General features: G+C 39.2%; 1 protein-coding gene across 1 annotated transcript; it reads right to left on the reverse strand.

Annotated features, from left to right (window-relative positions):
* Positions 1–96: 96 nt before the first annotated feature.
* On the reverse strand, positions 97–15,830 carry LOC109065750 (solute carrier organic anion transporter family member 5A1-like). The gene is made up of 11 exons (XM_042778225.1): positions 15,427–15,830; positions 14,830–15,237; positions 8,760–9,203; positions 7,524–7,656; positions 7,221–7,426; positions 6,520–6,684; positions 6,237–6,435; positions 5,984–6,143; positions 3,053–3,288; positions 2,910–2,974; positions 97–2,412 (listed from the first exon to the last, which is right to left on the reverse strand). Exons 2-11 carry the CDS (start codon positions 15,209–15,211, stop codon positions 1,967–1,969), a joined length of 2,436 nt encoding a protein of 811 aa, XP_042634159.1. The 5' UTR covers positions 15,212–15,237; positions 15,427–15,830; the 3' UTR covers positions 97–1,966.
* Between the last annotated feature and the right edge of the window lie 45 nt (positions 15,831–15,875).

Consider the following 15,875-nt stretch of genomic DNA (forward strand, 5'->3'; position numbering starts at 1 on the left):
AGTTATATTTAATGATGACATCAAATGAATGCACTTTGTTATATTCAGCATAGACATGTTAAAACAACAACACCAAATCACACAAAAATCACAGCACAAAATTAAAATCATTTTATTTAGGCATTTTATTGACACAAATCATTTATTTGTTCACCAAAACAATTCATATAGATTTTCTACAGGTTTGCCTCTGATTAGCCAAACCTATAAGTAACTTCAAATAAATAATTGTATCAATGTGCCTTCTTTTCGCAAACAGAGCACAGTAACATAGGAAGGGTCAGGAAAAAGTGGGAGAGGCAAATGAAACACAATGTTTCCTCAGCAGTGGTTCAGTACTCGTGTGTATTCTGCTCTGTTTCTACTGAAATCCTGCAGCGATCAGAAATTCAGCAGATTTCTGCTCAGATCTGGTGTTGATAGTCGTCACTTGCGTCACCATCAACACCACTAATACTGGCTCAATGTCAGCGCAAACAGAACACCATCTACAGGGACGTGAGAGCATGTCTTCAGGACTATACATGATGTGTGTGAACATGAGATGACTTGTCTCCTATACAGTATGTGTGTTGTTTTTGTGTGTATGTTATTTACTAAGATGACTATTTACGATCAAGGCCAACAGAAGGAAACATTTCAAATACTGATATGATGCACAGACGTTATGAAAAAAAAAGACACAGAAAGCTTAACAGATGTGTGCACTGCACCAACTGTTGCAAAACAGTTCAGGAGGAGTCAGTACAGCAGCTTACATTGTGGGTGTGACTTAAATTGTTGGCAGGAAGGTTGTTTAAGGGGAGGAGTTCGTAGTTTGAGAGGGTCCACAGCTTATGTGGAGACAATACTGTGGGTGGAGTCTACACTCCAGAAGTGGTCAGTAGAGAGGCTGTTTTAGGGGAGGGGTTTTAAAGTTTGGGAGGGGCTATTATGATTCCGGAGTGGTCAGTGGGAGGAGTCTGCAGTCTGGGTGTGGCCAAAAGAGTTGGTAGGGAGGTAGTTTAATGATCGGCACTGCGCAGGTCAATCGGCGTATGACATCATAGTCCTGCAAGAGCAGTTCAAAAGATTAAAGAGCCGTCTACTCTCTAATCACACTCGTGGTACTTTGATGTCATATGCCGATCGGTCTGCGCAACACCGATGCATCTCGAACAAGCCTAAAGGTGTTTGACTTGAAGCGGCGCTGCGCAGATCGGTCTGTGAATGACATAAAAGTACCATAAGAGTGATTTTAAAGCATAGGTAGTCGTCTGCTCTCTATAGCTCTCGTGGTACTTTGATGACATTCACAGATCAATCTGCGCAGTGCTGCTTTAAGTCTAACACAAGGACCTAAGGACCAAACTGTGGGAGGAGTTTACAGTATGGGTGTGGAAAAAATGGTTGGTATGGAGGTTGTTTTGCAGTGGGAAGAGTTTACACTCTGGGCGTGGGTAGAGAAGTTGTTTTAGGGGAGGGGTTTGACGTTTGGGAGTAGTTAATGTTAGATTCAGTGCGATGGGATGAGTTTGCATGGTAAAGTTTGCAGTCTCTTTCCCATCACTGTTGAAAAATTAATAGATGAATCAATGAGGTAAACAAATACAAGTATCTGTCTGCTGTACAGGAGAAGCAAAAGAGTATGTGCACAACTAACAATATAGATAACTAGATGAGATGACCATGTTATATGTGTTAGAGGATGTTTGCATTTGTATGTGATGATGAACAGAGGTATTCGTCCTGCTGAGGTATTGTGTCAAAAAAAGTTTTATTTCTAATCAGTGCTTCACACAAATTCCGTGATAATGTGTCTTAGAAGTGTGTGTGTGTGTGTGTGTGTGTGTGTTTAAAAAAAAAGGCACCAGCAATGGCTATAAGCGGTGTGGTACGTTTCTATTTACATAATCGGCCCTCATTATTGTATGATGTTTGCATGCATGTGTGTGTGTGTGTGTGTGTGTGTGCATGGCTGCAATCCTCACACCGCCACTTTTTCAAGTGACCGTATGGGTGGAGTTATTGCTTTCAGGCCATTGCCAGGGCAACTGTTACCACGGCTAAGGGCCTGTCCAGTTGTCATGGCAGCGTGGGAGTGTTCAGGTGGGCGTGGCAGGAATACAGGACAGGAGCGTGTGCGGGCGTGGCCTTTGTGACCTCCTGCGTGACAGATGAGGTGGCTCACCGTGTCCAGCGGGGAAAGCGTGTGTGTGTGTGTCTGCTCCTCGCACTGCTTCAGCGAATACCAGGTGAGGAAAATGAACAGGAAGCCCAGGAACTTCAAGCTCGCCGCCAGCCCAAAGTAAACAAAACGGAGGGAAGTGACATCATACTCCCAGCAGGACCCATGGAAACCACAATCCTGCTGCCACAGCATACAGGTGGTGTCAATCACAGCTCCAAAATAGATAGGAGTGGGGATGTAGGCTGAAGAGACAGAAAGAAAGAGAAGATATATAAAAAATGGTTTGAATATTTATTAATTTATCAACCCACTGATTAAAACGCTGTTATAGTTGACAGTAGAGCTGGATGAAAAAAATCAAGATATTTTCAGCCTTTTAAATAATATGTATTCTTGATTTTAACATATACCACCGTTCAAAAGTTTGGCCTCTGTAAGTTTTTTTTTATTTTTAAAGAAAGTTATACTTTTATTCAGCAAGGACACATTATGCTATTATAACATCTTGGTCTTAATATTCTTCTAAGTCGTGAGCCAAAGAGTCTACTGATATGGTCTTTGGGAAATGTAAAGGCCAAATAAAAATAGCATTAAAATCAAGCTTAATTCTTAAAGCTTAATACTGTCAGCAAAACAATCCTAAACATGTGATGAATATTATTCAATACTCAATTCGTCCAGCTTTAGTGGACAATCCAAACAATAAAAGATGAATTCAATAAAATCTGTCCAACCCTACCAAGAGTCCTGAGAAGAACAAACTGCATTCCCAAAGCAAAAGGCCTGTCCTCTTCCTCCACTGACCTGCTCAGGGAATAATCAGGATGAGCAAAACAAAGAGGTAAAAAGAGATGATAGCTGAGTACATGGAGAGAGGCAGACCTGAGCGTAACAATGATGACGGACGGCTGACCACAGGCGGTTATGAGAGTGACGATGAAGAGAAAGATGAGGAAGGTGATGAGCGTTCCACATGTGCGCTCACACTTTCCTGCAAGTGCGTAACCGTTCTCGTTCAGGTACGTCTTCACAATCACCACCTGCAGCTCGTGGTTTCCTCCCGACGGAGTGATCACCTGTCTGCTCTGAACGCATGCGCAGTCCGAATAGTTTCTGATCTGAGAAGGAGAAATACACACGTTATGATACACATGAAAAATGTCAACTATACTGACAGACACATCTCGACAACTATTTTTTTCATATAAATATCTACTATTAAAGTGGGGTCTGGGATCCAAGACTCAAGGACAGGGGTCTGAAAATTAATTTAGGACCTTTGATTTTCGCAATAAGGAAAATATGTACTGAATTACAGAATTTAGTCATAAAAATGTCATTTACTGTATAACACGTAATGTCATGTAATTTGGCACATCTTGGATGAATAAAATGGCACTTTGTTTGTACAAACTACTAATGAACTTAAGTTAAATCATAAATTCAGAAAAATTAAAACAGACACAGAATTTCTTTTAAAAAAAAAAAAAAAACATTTCAATGAGGTCCTAAGATTTTAAAAATATAAATAAATTATTAAGTTTTATGACTTACAATTTTTAGGCATGATTTTTAATTATTAAAATTTAATTAATACTTTAAAACTGAATCCAGAAAAATTAAAACGGAAAATGCTGAATTAGGGGTCTGAGTAGAGTACCTTCTGGTCATTTGATTTTCTACTTGAAAAGAAATAAACAGAAATTATAGCTTCAATTGCTGTTGTTTGTAATTGCGAATGTAAATATGTTACCTGTGAGGTTTTTCTTAGGCCTAGAATAAAATGAGTAGGGTAAAATCACCAGGGCTGCCCACATAATCAAGCCGTTCTCCCGGTTTGATTTCATTCGAAATCAAACCGTTCTATTTATCTCTTTTTAAATAGAAAATCAAATGACCAAAAGGTACACGAAACCTTTGGGAACAATAAAATGGAATTTGAGAAAAATAAAATGAATTTCATATAACCTTAAAAATTTTATTTTTGTTAAACTTTTAAAACATGCTTTCTTCTCATCTTCCCAGCCACCCCATCAGTACAGCACCAGTTTACCATCCAACTGGGCTCATCAATGATAATCCCATCGAGTTCGGCCAGGAATCTTGCGGTGATTCTTGATGATCAGCTGATCTTTAAAGATCACATTGCATAAACCGCACGATCATGCAGGTTTGCACTACACAACATCAGGAAGATCAGATCCTTCCTAACAGAGCATGCAACACAGCTTCTCGTCCAGGCCCTTGTCATTTCTAGCTTGGACTCTCTTCTGGCTGGACATCCAACATGTGCAATCAGACCTCTGCAAATGATTCAGAATACAGCAGCACGTCTTGTTTTCAATGAGCCCAAGAGAGCCCATGTCACACTGCTCCTCATCTCTCTGCACTGGCTTCAGGTTGTGGCTTGCATCAAGTTCAAAACATTGGTGCTTGCCTACAGATTTGCTGCACCCTCCTACCTCTGCTCTCTCCTATGCATCTACATCCCCTCCAGAAGCCTGCGGTCGGTAAACAAGCAGTGGCTCGTGGTCCCATCGCAGAGAGGCACAAAATCAGCCTCCTTGAGTCCACCCAAAATGCTGAATCCCTCAAAATTTTCAAGAAACAACTCATCTGTTCTGTGAGCCTCTAACTGCCTCCAATAATAATAATAATAATAATAATAATAATAAAAATAATAATAAAATGCTACGCCTTCACTTTTTCTGTTCTCTTATTATCCTCCTGTCGTAGCATTTTGAGCGATAACTGAAACATGGTATAATGGGTACTTCTCGTGTTTATTGTCATCTTATGCATCATTGATTGCAGTGATCAACATCGCTTGTTGTATACCTCAACTGTAAAAGCGTCTGCCAAATTAATAAATGTAAATGTTTTGTTTACAACAGCTTAATTAACCATTTATACAAGTCCAAGATGAAAACAGAAAAAAAGTGAATCAGAATAAAAAAGGTTCCAATTGCATCTAAGAGTACAAATTGTGCTTAATCAATATTATAGTTATGAGAGCAGACATGTGCCGGTATTCTGTAATGCGATACATCACAATAATGAACATGCACGATATTGTTATCATGGGCACTTCGAATGCATTTTAAGAATACTTTTCCCATCAACTGGTCACAAAGAACACCACCGCTGCGAACTCTCATGTAAATAAGCACGGATGAAAAGCTCATGAGGCACTGAATGAAAGTGCACATTCACTCTCTGACAGCAGGTGGCGCTGAACAGCAGAAATGCAGCTGTTACCCCGGAAACAAAGCAGCAGTGCAGTGCTACCAGAGATTATCTTACTATAGGGAGAAGAGATTGGATGAGTAATAAGGTCTGTATTACTTACTATTGGAGAAAGCGTAACGGCTAACTTGGATCATGTGTCCCTTAATAACCAATCACATTACAGCCTCGACGTCACTGAATTTCAGTCAGAGGTGTTCGACACTTAATCGCCGTTTACAGATACCATAGGAATGAATGAGAAATGACATAAGCTGAATCCCACCTGTCGCAAAAGTCAATGACTTCTCTTATAAAACTGCATTTTTCCGTGGTAAACTAAAAATGGGTCCCTGGCCCCTTTAGCAACATAATGTAACATTAGGATTCTTTTACAAAAAAATAATGATTCAATTATTTTTAAAAGTAAAACAGCATTCATTTTAAAGTAAGAGAACATGCAATCAGTCGGACAACACAGCAAAATAAACCCCAACATGGTTTTGTCATGCCCTGGATTCACTTTTGATCAACATTTCGGTTGACTACAGCCCTTGTTTTAAAAACCCTTGGTTAAAAATGACTCACTCCTGAGGTTTGGTTGGCGATGTTGCTGCAGCCAGCCAGACACGGGTTAAAGTAAGTAATGCCATCAGAGCCACAGACAGGTGCATACTCATGAATCCTACAGCCACAGTTGACGTTACAGCTTCCTGTCAGGTTTCGGTGAGACAGAGTCAGCGTTGGCCTGCAAAAAAAAAAACAGATCGAACATCATTCAGTGCAGCTCATGTTTGCAGGTGATATTTATAGGCATTTCTAGAGGGCTTTACTCCATTACCCGGTGGTGTAAGGGATATTGATTCCACCGAGGTTGATGCTCTCGCAGCCAACAATGAAGAGAGTTGAAAAGCATAGCAGAGATACGCCGCTGCTGATCATGGCCAGCTTTGCTGCTTCTCTTTCACCCAGCTTCAGTTTCTTAATGATGTACCCACCTAAAACAATGCCGACACCTGCACTGGGTACGATGATCAGACCTGCAAATGCACAATTAATAGACACCCATAGTGAGTACTGAGATCAGATTGACACATGTTTGTGTGTGTGTGTTGATGCTGTACCTGTGTATATACTGGCATTAGATGCTGGAACACCAAATTGAGATTCAATGAATTTGGGAATGAAAGTGATGAAGGCTGTGACAATGGCACATTCCGCCGTATATGACAAACTCACGAATAAAAACGTCACGTTACTCAATATACGCACTGCTGCTTTTGGCAAATCTGGAGAGAGACAGAAACAGACAGAGAGAGATAAAAAAAAAATCAGTGTTGTTACTGTTAACTAAAACTATTAAATATATTTTTTTAACTGAAATAAAGCTGAAATAACAAAATATACATATTTGATACATACAATTAAATATCTAAATATAATTGATGTAAAATAAGTAATCTGAAGTATTGAAATTCAAGATAAAAACAAACAAACAGACAGACCAGGGCCATCAAGATAAAGGAATATTGTTTTAAATAAAAGTATGGAAATTAAATGAATAATAATAAAAAAAAACTACCATGTCCAACTTGCTAGCCATTTATAAAAAGCGACTCTTTGGAAATCCTAGCTATGTCAAATATCTAGTGTGACATGATTCTTCAAAGATGACCAAAAGAATGTTGTGAGTGGTTCAAACTACTACAAATCTGCTCATGTAACTTCCAGAGATGTGGGTTTTATAGATAGCTAGCAAGATGGAAAAGAGTTTTTAGATCTGATCCAAACTGAATCAGTTTTTAGATTTGATATTAGGTCTCACCTTTGATATTTTTGCCAAAACCCATGGAGGAGGAGACAGCCTGGCTCTTTTCCTTCATCATCTCGTCATCGCTGGAGACATCACCTGCACCCTTTTTTACATGTCTTTTACTTTTCTTGTGCCGCGGTGGAAGTTTTTTTGGGAAGGAAAACATGGGGAAGATCACCAACAACATTGCCACAGCACACAGGAGAAACCCACTCCACCTGAGAAAGAGAGCCAGACAGAGAGAGGGTTACAGTGCTGTTGGGTTTACTGAATGTTAACTGATAAACGGCAAATGAGAGACAAGATTTTCCTCACCAGTTTCCTACAAACCGTGGGTCACTCTGGTCAATATTGACAATGGTACCGGGGTCAACATAGAATCCGATCAGAATCCCACCCAGCAGATACCCAGCGGCTGGTCCAAGAGCTCCCATTACATACATGATAGCTAAGCATGCACAAAAATGAGAATAATGGAATTTTTTTAGCTGTCGCATGCTACTGTAGGTCAAATCAAGTCACCTTTATTTATATAGCGCTTTAAACAAAACAGATTGTGTCAAAGCAGCTGAACAACATTAATTAGGAAAACAGTGTGTCAATAATGCAAAATGACAGTTAAAGGCAGTTCATCATTGAATTCAGTGATGTCATGCAGCTCAGTTCAGTTTAAATAGTATCTGTGCAATCATTTGCAATCAAGTCAACGATATCGCTGTAAATGAAGTGTGGTTACAGACTTTGCATGGCAGAATTCAGGTCTGGTATAAACAGCTGATATTTGAAATTTTGAGGTTATGAGCAAGGCCTGTTACCATGACCGCTTGGCTAATTAATAGAAGAATGTCAGTTGAATGTTGACTTTTTATTTAAAAATGTTTCTAGAGTAAATTAATTCTGAGTGAATATTAACTACAAACATGAGGCTAAATGTTTTGGTTATTAAACCTGAAGTAAATCTCCTAAAATATTGTTCCATGCATATACAGCATACAGAAGGTAACTAGTAAGACTAACACCCGAATCAAATCAAATCTGATCATATAGGGTGCACAGACTCTATATAAATGTAATTTTTTTTTAAACATAAAACTAAAACTAAACATAATTTTTATTAATTGGAGCAAAGTTGAAGTAAAATAAAATAAAATATAAATATTAGAAAAAAACCCCAAAAAAAAAATAACAAAAATTATTAGAAATTTACAATTATTCATTCCATAGTGACTTACAAATGAGGAATACAACAAGCAATTCATCATAAAGAGACAAATAACACAAGTGCTCATAATACAAAGTCTATATTAAATCTGCTCATCATATAAAGTGATCAAGTCTTTTCAGAAAATTAAACACTTAATTTATAAGGATTAGTTTTACGATCCGTTTATGAACTTTTTTTAAGCAACAAAGTGGTGGTTGCATAGATCCCATGTAAAAAAAAAAAAAAAAGTGGCCCCAAGCAACACACTTTACCTGACTGATTTGACACAGACTGACCCGGCCATCCAATAACACAACCCCATTAGACAAAGCCTCACTTCGACTCACCCAGGTACAGGGATGCATTCTCCTTCTTCACATTGTCATCCAGGTAAGTTGGTCCAAGGGTGTATATGGGAGTCGATCCCATTCCCACGAGGATCTGAGCGCAGATGAACAGCGCCACATACAGGGCGTGCTCACTCTCCTCCCTGTCCCGCTGGCACCTGGACAGTGCCGGCTTCTCCTGCCCACTGCCATTCCCACTGGAACAGAGCCCCTCTCCTCCTACTGTGCTGTTCAGCTCTTCCAGCTGATATGGCGGAGAGATAAAGTGAGGTAGGGAGAAGAGGGCGGCACCCACGGCAATGAACATGCCCCCTACTGCCAGCCAACGCGGCCTCTGACCCCGCCCACCAAAGTAGCTGATGAAGACCACAATGAGGAGACTACCGATGTCAAAACAGCTGACCAGCAGACCTGACTCTGAGCTCCGCAGACTGTACCGCTTTTCTGGAAAACACGGTTCCTTCATTATGAAATTCATAAACATACTCAAATATTTAAATATGATCTGAGGTGAGATATTGTTGATAGGAGAGGATGAGGACTGAGATGAGATTGAGAAGAGATTAAGATGAGATGAGGTTGCGAAATTATAGACTGGAATGTGGTGAGATGGCAGCTGAGATGAGATGTTGTTGAGAGGAGAGAAGATTTAAATTCGATGGAGAAATTTGAGATTGGGGTGAGATGAAAGGAGACCATATGAGACAAGACTGAAATGTTATTGAGAAGAGAGATTGTGATCAGATGGAGATTAAGAAGTTGTTGTCATAAAATGAGACAACGAGAAACAAAGAGATGAGACTAAAATGTTATTAAAAGTAGATGAGATGACATGAGAAATGAAGAAAAATTATTAAGAGATGCGATTGAATATTTGAAATCGTGAGATTAAAATGATATGGAGAATTGAAGATGATAGAAAAGATTAGACTGAAATGTTATTGAGAGCAGATGAGGTTGAGATGTTATTAAAGTGACCCTATTATGCCTTTTCCAGTATTGCCTTTCATGCAGTGTGTAAAGTAGCTGTATGTGAATGTAAACGATCAGCAAAGTTGTAAAGCTGAAAGTGCACGATAAATGAACTTATTGTCTCCCAAAATAAAGAATCGACTCTCTACAGCCTAAACGGGTCATTAGTCATAAAAATTATCATTATTCAAATGATCTATTACTATTATCAAATTACTATTCATTATCACTTATTCAAAACAAACAAAGAAACAAAGGCATAGTTTGATGACGCAGTGACTGAGTGTGGAATCATGGGAGTTGTCATCTTCATCCCCACAACCGACGCAATCAGAGGGGACCATGTATTAAAGATTTATTAACATCGTAACATGAAGCAGAGTGAGGCGGAAAGTAGGGATGGGCGTATCGATCCAAAGTATCAATATATCAATACTGATGGGAGTATCGAAAGTATCAATACTAAGGTGTGTTTTATTTACCAGTGATTTTGTTTAATTAACAAAAAATAATGCATTGAATTGGACGAATAACCTCTGTTAGTAAATAATAGTGTAGGATAGAACTATTTTCCTGCTCATCTGAACACATGCAAATGTTGCAAGACAGAACCAATTCATCACAGGATTGTTCACTTACTTCTGACAGTGCCTTCAAACAGGACTGCGTTTCACAAAAGTATCATAAGAAAACATTAAAGCTTTTGGGAAGGGCAGCCCTGAGCAATGCTTATCAGAGGACAGAAAAAAAAACATACATAATTGAGTTATTTCACAATAAAAAGATTGAAATTAGCCTACATAATTTGTGCAATTACATTTATTGAAATATAATATTGATCATGTTCTATTCTGTAATGTTAATATAAATCATACATTGTCAAAAAAAGGTTGCATTTTATGCGTGCAACAGTCTGTCACTGGCAGTCACTTATGAAAATGAACCATGGTTTTACTAAAGTGACCATAGCTCAACTGTAGTCTAGTATTTGTAGATTTGAATCATGTGTAAACAAAAAACATATTTGAACCATAAGGTGTACTGAATGTTAAAATGGGTTTTAAACAAAGTTAAGTGGCTTTCAATACCCATTTTACTCTTAGTAATTTAATAATTTAATACATTTCATAATTTAAAAGTTTAGTTCAGAAGTATCGTATCGGTATCGATACCGAAAATTAGGGCTGCACGATAATGGTTAAACTGATAATCATGATTATTTTGATTAAAATTATAATCACGATTATTAATAACGATTATCCTATCCTGCTGAAAAAAAAAAACTGCTAAAACCTGCCTAAATTTAGCTGGTTTAAGCTGGTCTCCCAGTTTGGTCAAGCTGGTTTTAGCTGGCTGTTCCAGCTGGTCTCCCAGCCTGACCAGTTAAGGAAGTGGTCAAAACCCCTCTAAAACCAGCCTTCTGACCAGCTTTGACCAGCAAATACCGGGCTGGATGACCAACTAAAATCAGTCAACCAGCTTAGGCTGGGTTTAGCTTTTTTTTTTTTTTTTTTTTTATTAAGCAGGGAAATGCAATAACATTTCATGAGTCCTTTAACCAACCTCCACTGACTATACACTGACTTCATTTAACCAACTATGATAATACAAACTCAAGGTTTTGGTTAGTGTTTTGTCATCTGTATTCACATTACATTTTCTATGTGACAATTTGTTCGCAAATGGGAAAAAGACACTCAGATCGCACAGTAAATTTGCTCAAAGATCGTTAATACACACTGAAAGCTAACATTGCAATGCCATTTTCCACACGAAAACTGGTAAAAACTTTAGAAACTCTTAATATAAATTCCAAAAATTCAAATTTATGTAAATTTTTTCCCATTGTATTGCCACAGGTAGGAAAAGCACATTTATTCCTCAAACAATAGATCCATTACTGAAACTCAGTTAAAGTTTGATCATGGCACATTTGTTAACACAAACAGTACAAATGGCTTGTGAAAAACACACATTGTCTATATGACACTTGCATGTAAGCAGAATATCGCTGTGGAGGGATCGCTAAACTCGTATGTCTTCATATCATCATCAGTGCTTGTTCCGCCATCAGTGAGCTCGCACAGGGTTGCCAGATTGCACAAATTAAATAAAACACCGGGCAGAAAGTGTATTCTTAAAGGAGAAAAGCTCTGTTTTGGGGATCAAGCTCTTCACATCTGGCAACCACAAGCATGAACGCTAGTGAAGACTTGTTAGCAGTGCAAGATAACGCAAATGCCAAATTAAAAACGCATTTCAAATAACGAGCCGGCCAATATCGTGACAATTATTTTTAATTAATCGAGAAAGGTGGATATCGTTATCGAGATTAAAATACGATTAATCGTGCAGCCCTACCGGCAATACTGCCTTGAAAAATATTGGTATAGTATCGAAAACAAAATAAGTGGTATCGCCCATCCATAGCAAAAAGCCGTCAAAGCGAAAAGGTGCCGCTGAAGCAATTGCTAATGAGAGACGAGAGTGACACACGGCTCGAAAGCAGCGGAGCTTTTATTATGCCACACTTTAGCGCGTCTGCTCCTTCTGGTTGTGCATATGTGGGGTAAAGCAGCGCTGTTTTATTATACTAGATAAAAAGTTTGAAAGTTCTGTTATAATGCTACTCTGTGCGGTCGTCACATGTCTAATAAAACGCACAACATATTAAAGCGTCTTTGGTGTCTCCATGTTTTCTACAAAACAAAACAGAAATCAAGGGTGTATGACGTCATTGGCAGGCGCCACAATGACACTATAGACACTGTCCGTGTCACTAGTTAAAAATGCTTATTTCTCTGGATTTAAGCATTCTTCTAAACATTTGGGATAATGTAAGTATACAAGTCAGCAAAATATATAACACTGTTCTTGTGGTTTTGGGATATTTTCAAAAAAAAAAAAAACGTACATATTGTATGGAGACAGATTAGTCTCAAATATAATTCACGCAAAAAACACGATTCACACATGCGTAAACAATTTCACATGCATGAAACCTAATTCACGTACACACAAAAAGAATTCACGTGCGTGAAAAAAAATATACATTCACAAAAAGCAATTCACATGCGCAAAATAAAATTATATATTCATAAAATACATTTCACAAATGCAAAACACAATTCGTAGATATACAACTGTGCACAAAAACCTTTGAATGTTTAAAATGTACGAGTGTCTGAATGTACAAATCGTCATTTACTACGAATCCACTCGGATTTGTGTGTGTGTGTTTTGGAGACTTTCCTGGCAGAGCTCTCTTCCCACGTGGGTCTGTCGAACTCTTTAGCCAATCAGATGCGAGTTTACCATTCAACCAATCATATCATAAGCAACGAAGAGTGCATTCAAGGAGCACGATTCTGCGCACCTTTTGCGCAATATGGATTAATTAGAATGGAAATTAAGCCTTTACATCAGTAATCCCATAGACAGTAAAAGAAATGGACACAGCGACCCAATTGGAACTCAATTGAGACAAGTGAAGCCCATTTTTAGCGATTTTTAGAACTTCCGTTTCTGACGCGCAGACTCAAACTAAGCTTGATGACGTCAGCAACCTGTCTGACAGATGTAAATCTTCTAGTAGCTGTGCGTGCAAACTGCCATCCTTAATCTTGAAGAGACGGCGAGCTTGAGCGGGGAGTTCTTTGGCGTGAGTGAGCAGGAGTAAGTATTCTGATTAATTATTTTGTATAGTATTTTAAAATGTAACGACAGGGCTTCTATGGGCTTCTCTCTTGACGTCTCCCCGATTGCCTGCGAGCTTCTGAATGCACTCTCAGTGGCTTATGATATGATTGGTTGAATGGTAAGCTCACATCTGATTGGCTAAAGAGTATGACAGACCCACGTGGGAAGAGAGCTCTGCCAGGAAAGTCTCAAAAAACACACACACACAAATCCGAGTGGATTCGTAGTAAATGACGATTTGTACATTCAGACACTCGTACATTTTAAACATTCAAAGGTTTTTGTGCACAGTTGTATAGCTACGAATTGTGTTTTGCATTTGTGAAATGTATTTTTATGAATATATAATTTTATTTTGCGCATGTGAATTGCTTTTTGTGAATATATTTTTTTTTTCACTCACGTGAATTTTACTTTGTGTGTACGTGGATTAGGTTTCATGCATGTGAAATTGTTTACGCATGTGTGAATCGTGTTTTTTGCGTGAATTATATTTGAGACTAATCTGTCTCCATAATATTGCGCCTTTAAATGCATATTTTGAGAAAACAAAAGCTTTTTTTGACCTTGTATGCATGTAATCCTATTGTAGGAGACTCCCAAACCAATATAAGGAACCTTAAAAATGGCATAATAGGGGCACTTTAAGAGGAGATGAGATTGGAAAAACTGAAGATTTTAATGGAATGAACATTGTGAGGAGGTTGGGATGACATGAGATAGAGACTGGAATTAGATTTGGTGGAGACTGGAGATTGAGACGTCATTGAGAGCAGAGGGGATGAGACTGAGAGGAGATTAGGATAAAACTAAATTAGAGACTAAAATGCAATGATACAAGATAAGACAGAAACTGAGTGAAGAGATGTTACTCAGAGAACTTTAAAATGAGATGGACTAATTTGAGTTTGGGATGAGAGGAGATGAGACCCCATGAGAAATGAGAGATGAGGGTAGATAGTTTTGAAAACAGATTGAAAAAATGGGAGATTGTGAGGAGATAGGGAAAAAAATTAGATTGAAAAAAGAGGACAGTCAAATAAGAGACATAAATAGATGATGAGACAAACATTATTGAGAGACAGGGACATTGTAATGGGGGGGTTAGGACGAATCCATGGGCCCTGATGAGATGAGACTGAAATTATATTCAGAGTAGATGACAACAAAATGAGACTGAGAGATTAGGAAAATATGAGATGGTGAAATTAAGAAATTGGGATGGATGGAGATTATAGGGTGAGATGAGACAAATTAAGACATGAGACTTTCTAAGTGAAGAGTAGAAATTTAACTGAGTAGAGAAGAGAAGAGAAGAGAAGAGAAGAGAAGAGAAGAGAAGAGAAGAGAAGAGAAGAGAAGAGAAGAGAAGAGATCTGCCAGCTGTCAAGTATGTTACCTATGGTGGTGATGACACTGCTGAGATAGCCGGACACCATCAGAGACTGAATAAAGGTGAGGTAACACATGCAGATCAGAAAGCAGCGCGAGTCCGATAGGATCCCGTCCACATAGCGCCTCACCGGCACCGGCGGCAGCCGGAATGTGAAGAGCGCAGCAACGCCGCGACCCTCCGGCTCACGACACTCTGTCTTGACGGGGGAGCCGCACCGGGGCGAGCTGTGCGGGGCAGAGAGCAGAGTCTGATCCGCGTCCTGCTCCGGAGCCTGACTGTCGCTGAGCACGGGGAGGCTCTTAGATTTCAAACCCTGAGTAGACTCCTCACACAAGTACGGGAACGGTTTCGTGGGTGCGAGGCCCCGTCCAGCACCGGATGCCATCCTGATGCGCAGCGGCTATCCGACCCCTTTATAAGCGCAGTAGAGACGCAGACATTTTGCGCTGGCTCGTTTACAAAACCCCTTAACAGACACTTATAAACATATATGCTTTATAACAACTATATATAAGCACGCTATTTGTTTGTTTACAGCACCATTTTCATTTTCTATTCGACACATATTCACCAAAACAACACAATGAATCGACGGTCGACCTGCAGCCAAGGGCTCACGCGCCTCTTCTCGGATACTGCAGCGGCACAGCGCGCGCACTCGGCCGCATCACACACGCGCATTCTTTCCCGTTATCTGCGCCAGATAAATAACCACGATTAATTCCATCGGCGCCGTTAAACGATAATCTGTCGCCTTCCACACACCATCAGATCTTGTCCGTGTTATTAAAATATCCTTGCCCTTGGATGGCGGGGGTGTCATGGACTGACCGTTATTCACGGTATAGCTGTGAGCAATATCGCCTCCAAGCGCATTCGGTCTGTACGCAGCGGGTACAAGCAAAAAACGTTAACTTCCGGTTCACGATGAGTGCATGTACGGTTTTCCTCAAAATTGCTTTAATTTGACCTTTTAAAAAATGTAATTTTAAAATCAATTTAAAATTACACAAAAGCTTTTAGGCTGGCTGGCTGAAACAATGCCCTCT

Source organism: Cyprinus carpio, chromosome A2 (assembly GCF_018340385.1).
Source record: "Cyprinus carpio isolate SPL01 chromosome A2, ASM1834038v1, whole genome shotgun sequence".
Taxonomy (NCBI): domain Eukaryota; kingdom Metazoa; phylum Chordata; class Actinopteri; order Cypriniformes; family Cyprinidae; genus Cyprinus; species Cyprinus carpio.